The following is a 4,134-nucleotide window of genomic DNA, read 5'->3' on the forward strand; positions in this document are numbered from 1 at the left end:
ATTGCAATTATAATTTTTTCTAAAAAATTATTTAGGGATCTAATTTAATTATAATGCTTTATAATAAATATTTTTTTTACTTAAACCTTTCATCAAGCATAAGAATATGAAAAAGTTATTTACAAGTTTATAAAACTAGTATTCTTCTTTCTTTTTGATTCAATTTAATTTACATGTTTGTTAAATTTTTTTTTATTACAATCCATATAAATTCGATATGACCACATTGACAATCATTTTGATGACACATAGGTTATTCTATTAATAATGACGGACAAAAATTAATAATGAGATATATTTATTGTACTTTTTATATTTTCGTAGACTAAATTTTATATTTTTAGTGATTATTTATTTTTTTTATTTTTTTTTCCGGAGATGTATGAGGTGCCAATAACACAGGCCGCACCCTGATTATAATTTAGAACCTTCCAGACCCAACGATCCCCCTGGTTTTGACGCCCTGTTTCGTGTTCTCGGGTTTTGTTTTTCTTTATCTTTCTCTCCACGCAATCATCGTTATTTAATCCTCTCTCCGACTCAAGAGGCGACCCACTTCGCTGCACGCCAAACATTGCACTGCGCGAAAAGGTTTTCTCCCTCTGCTTCTATCATTTCCTTCATGTTGGGTATTTCATTCACTTTTTTTCCCCATCTTTTTTCGAATCCCTTTCTCTAAAAATTTTTAAATGATACAGTCTGGCTTGGTAGGTCACACAAGTTTAAACATTACATTCCGTAAGCGCCTTTTCTAAAATCTTCGATTACATTCTTTAGTTTTCTTTTGAGTATTTAAAGCCCTTAATTCAACCGCGACGAATTATGATGCTTACGAGGCAAATCGGTTTGTGCTAACGTGTTTGTATTTATAGATAGTGTCTCTCTTTGAGTCTCTGTAATGAATGTAATTCAGTTTGTCTATTAGATAATAAAAACAATTATTTCTTACCTATGACATGGTAACAAATAATAATAAAAAAAAATTATTGTTGTGTTTTAATCATTTGGTCTGGTTAACTAAGTTCCTTGATGTTCTGGGATGATGGCGATAATGTTTAACTAAGTTCCTTGATCATTTTACAGCGTTTAATAAAGGTAACTAACTTTTGTTTGGAGTCTCAGTCTCAGAGTATGGACACTCAGAAAGGGCCGTCTTCATCGGCTGCAGCTGTTACTTCATGTCGAAAGAAGAAGAACGAAGAAGCCACTTTTTTGGAGGACTTGAAGGATCACATTGACGAGTTTATTAATGCTTCTATGGATGAACATAAGACTTGCTTCAAGAAAACAGTTCAGAAGGTTATTTAGTGATGTACCTAAACTTTCTTGTTAGGACAATTTGTGTGCATCCCTTTGTTAACCGATGTAGTGCGGTGTTTGGTTGGTTTCAGATGTTCGGAATGTCCAAGGCTGTTGCAGAGAGGGACACCAATGCTGCCAAAGAAGTTGAGAGTTCTCTGCCTCTTCAGACAACTTTGCAAGACTAGTATCATGCTTGCTCTCAAGAAAAATAATGTTTGTTTTCTAGAAGCTCTTTTGGAGGATGTTGATAAAAATAAGTGAGTGATTAAGTTGGTTGGTCTTGATCCATGGGACTAGGTTGTTGTTGAATGTGTGATTTGCTTACATTTCTTAATGCTACACAACCCTAAGAAATCGATGGCCAGAGGTCTTAAGAAGCATTGAATTCGATGAAGGCAACAGACAGGTTGCATTAACATTATGGGTAGGGAAGGAAGGGTCTCCTTAGAGAGAGAAGCAAAAAATAAATAAATAAAAAATCAATCATTATTCAGGTATTAAAAACAAGTATAGTTACAAACTCCTTAATCACAATTTGAAGACATATTATCCTTTTTACGTATTTAAGATATAAACTATCAACTACTCTTATTTGATGATATTCAGCTTGTTTTGGTGGGTCAAAATCCTTTTGGGCTTTTTGCTTGAAACTGATTGCCCAATCTCCTTGTGTGGGTGCAGAACTGTAGCATCTGTGGGATGTTTTTTGCACCAGTTTTTTCTTTTACATCCTGCATGTTTTTTTTATAATTCCAACATTGTCCATGCGTCTTGAACTTTCGTCTTTCACATTATTAATAAGATGCTTTAATCAACTAAGTTAATAGATTAATTATATTAAAAAAATAATTAACGTTTTAATATATAATACTAAATTTTTTAATATATATTTAATATACGTATAAGTTTACATAATAAATTTTATAACAATTAATTTTGGAAAAAATACATTATTAGATCAAAATTATTTATTACAAAATTTATTAGATAAATTTATATTTATATTAAATATATATTAAAAATTTTAATATTATATATAACGATATGAATTATTTTTTAATATAATTTACTTATTAGTTTATGGCGCTTTAACACTGGGCCTGCTAATGCGGGGAAGACTCAGCCAAGGTGGCACCTAAGTGCGGGTTGTTCATGCCTTCTTGAAAAGGGTAAAAGAGTTCAATTGAACATGATTTTAGATATCCAAAATTACCCTTTAGTTTTCCTATTTCTTCTCCGTCAAATTGTCTTAATTTATCACTCATGATTAGTTCTCTTATTTTATTATGATTTATTACCTTAAATAGTTAGGAATATAATTATAAATTTCATGAATATATCAAATAGGACAAATGACCTATATAGTCCCTTATCTTTTAGAGTTTGTTTCTTTATTTTAAAAGAGTTTATTTTAATATTTTATCTTTTTAATTTGATTCAAAATTGTTCTTCCGTTAATCTAAAACTAACACCGTTAACCAGATATACGTATTGGCGGCTAAAAACTTCCACAAAATATAACCTTTTCCCTCTTTTTCTACCTTTACTCCCTTTTCTTAAACAAAAACAATCAATGAAAAGCAAATAATTTAGAGAATCAACAACAACCATAAATCATGAAAAATTCAAGGCTACGCACTATAATTACAATCGTAGATCTATTGGAGTTGGCAACGTCGAAGGGGTGTGAAAGTCGTGAAAACAAACCTCAAAATCACGACATCGTGACAGATTTGTGCTTTACACCACAGATCTTCACTCTGTCGTGATAGATCTGCGAAGGACTTTGTGGTCTCTCGTTGACGATGTCGGGAATATTCCCATTAAGACGCGAGGAAGATGTCATCTAGTGATGTTGTAGCTCGTCACAAACGTCAATTTCCCCATTGACTCTGTCGGGAAAACACCCTTGCACGTCGTTTGCACACATGACCCCTTTGGACATTCTCTAAACCTTAACCTTTGACTTCCTCTTAGACAATCCCGCCCAAATTGAACCCTAGCCCACATTGAGAAGAAGAGGGGAAAAGGTATAATTGAGAAACATATTTTGTGGTGGCTTTTAGTTGTCAATATTTCTAAATTATTAATGTGTTAGTTTACAATGGATGGAATGATCAATTTGAACCAATTTAAAAAGATAAATGACTAATATGAACTTTTTAAAAGATAAATGATAAAAAAAATAAGATAAGAGACGAAACAGATCATTTGGTTTATCTAATATATTAATGCATTGTTATACATCTCAATTAATGTTTATTTAGCATTTCTTTGTTTTTATTTTTGACGTCACATTTATTTGGTTCTATTTTGCAAAAAAAAAAAATATCGAGAGTCTACGCAAACTCGTGAGAGCTTCGTAGAGTCGACTCGTAAAAGTCTACTTCGTAAAAAAAATATATGGATAATAAATAAATATATTCAAAATGCACTAGTTTGCAAACAACCGGGGATGTGGATTACAGTCTAATAAGAGTGTTGATTATAATAGGGGATGTGGATTAGAAACAACCAATTCTAGCCCACCATATTGTACATATCTTAAAAAGCTAGCACCTAATTCTGCCTAAATAAAAATAAATGTTGTCATAGGAAGCAACAATGTCTTTTATAACAAATAAAGTATTATGATACACAAAGTAAATTTAGTAATATTTTTTCGAATAAAATAAAGACCAGTTAATTAGAATATGTTCTAGGTCCATGTATTTATAAAAAAAAATGGTTAGAAAAGACAAAAAAAAATGAAGAACTAAACCACCAGATTTAGCTCAATTACCTAACTGAGCTCCAAATCACATTTGGCAATCAACCCACATGAACTTCTAC

At 31.5% G+C, this 4,134-nt stretch overlaps 1 protein-coding gene across 2 annotated transcripts; it reads left to right on the forward strand.

The window, feature by feature from the left end:
- Positions 1–439: 439 nt before the first annotated feature.
- On the forward strand, positions 440–1,884 carry LOC114391040. 2 transcript variants are annotated; one of them, XM_028352051.1, is made up of 3 exons: positions 440–591; positions 1,123–1,299; positions 1,392–1,884. In XM_028352051.1, the coding sequence occupies exons 2-3, from the start codon at positions 1,132–1,134 to the stop codon at positions 1,485–1,487; spliced, it is 264 nt and encodes an 87-aa protein (XP_028207852.1). In that variant the 5' UTR covers positions 440–591; positions 1,123–1,131; the 3' UTR covers positions 1,488–1,884. The 2 variants fall into 2 exon arrangements, with proteins under 2 accessions (XP_028207852.1, XP_028207845.1); XM_028352044.1 differs by having other exon boundaries at positions 446–591; positions 1,084–1,299.
- The last annotated feature ends 2,250 nt before the right edge of the window (positions 1,885–4,134 follow it).

This window comes from Glycine soja, chromosome 2 (assembly GCF_004193775.1).
Source record: "Glycine soja cultivar W05 chromosome 2, ASM419377v2, whole genome shotgun sequence".
Taxonomy (NCBI): domain Eukaryota; kingdom Viridiplantae; phylum Streptophyta; class Magnoliopsida; order Fabales; family Fabaceae; genus Glycine; species Glycine soja.

Coding starts and splice junctions, on each gene's coding strand:
- LOC114391040 (XM_028352051.1), top strand. CDS start 1,132: ATGGACACTCAGAAAGGGCCGTCTTCATCGGCTGCAGCTGTTACTTCA. Junction 1,300..1,391: donor TCAAGAAAACAGTTCAGAAG/GTTATTTAGTGA, acceptor GGTTGGTTTCAG/ATGTTCGGAATGTCCAAGGC.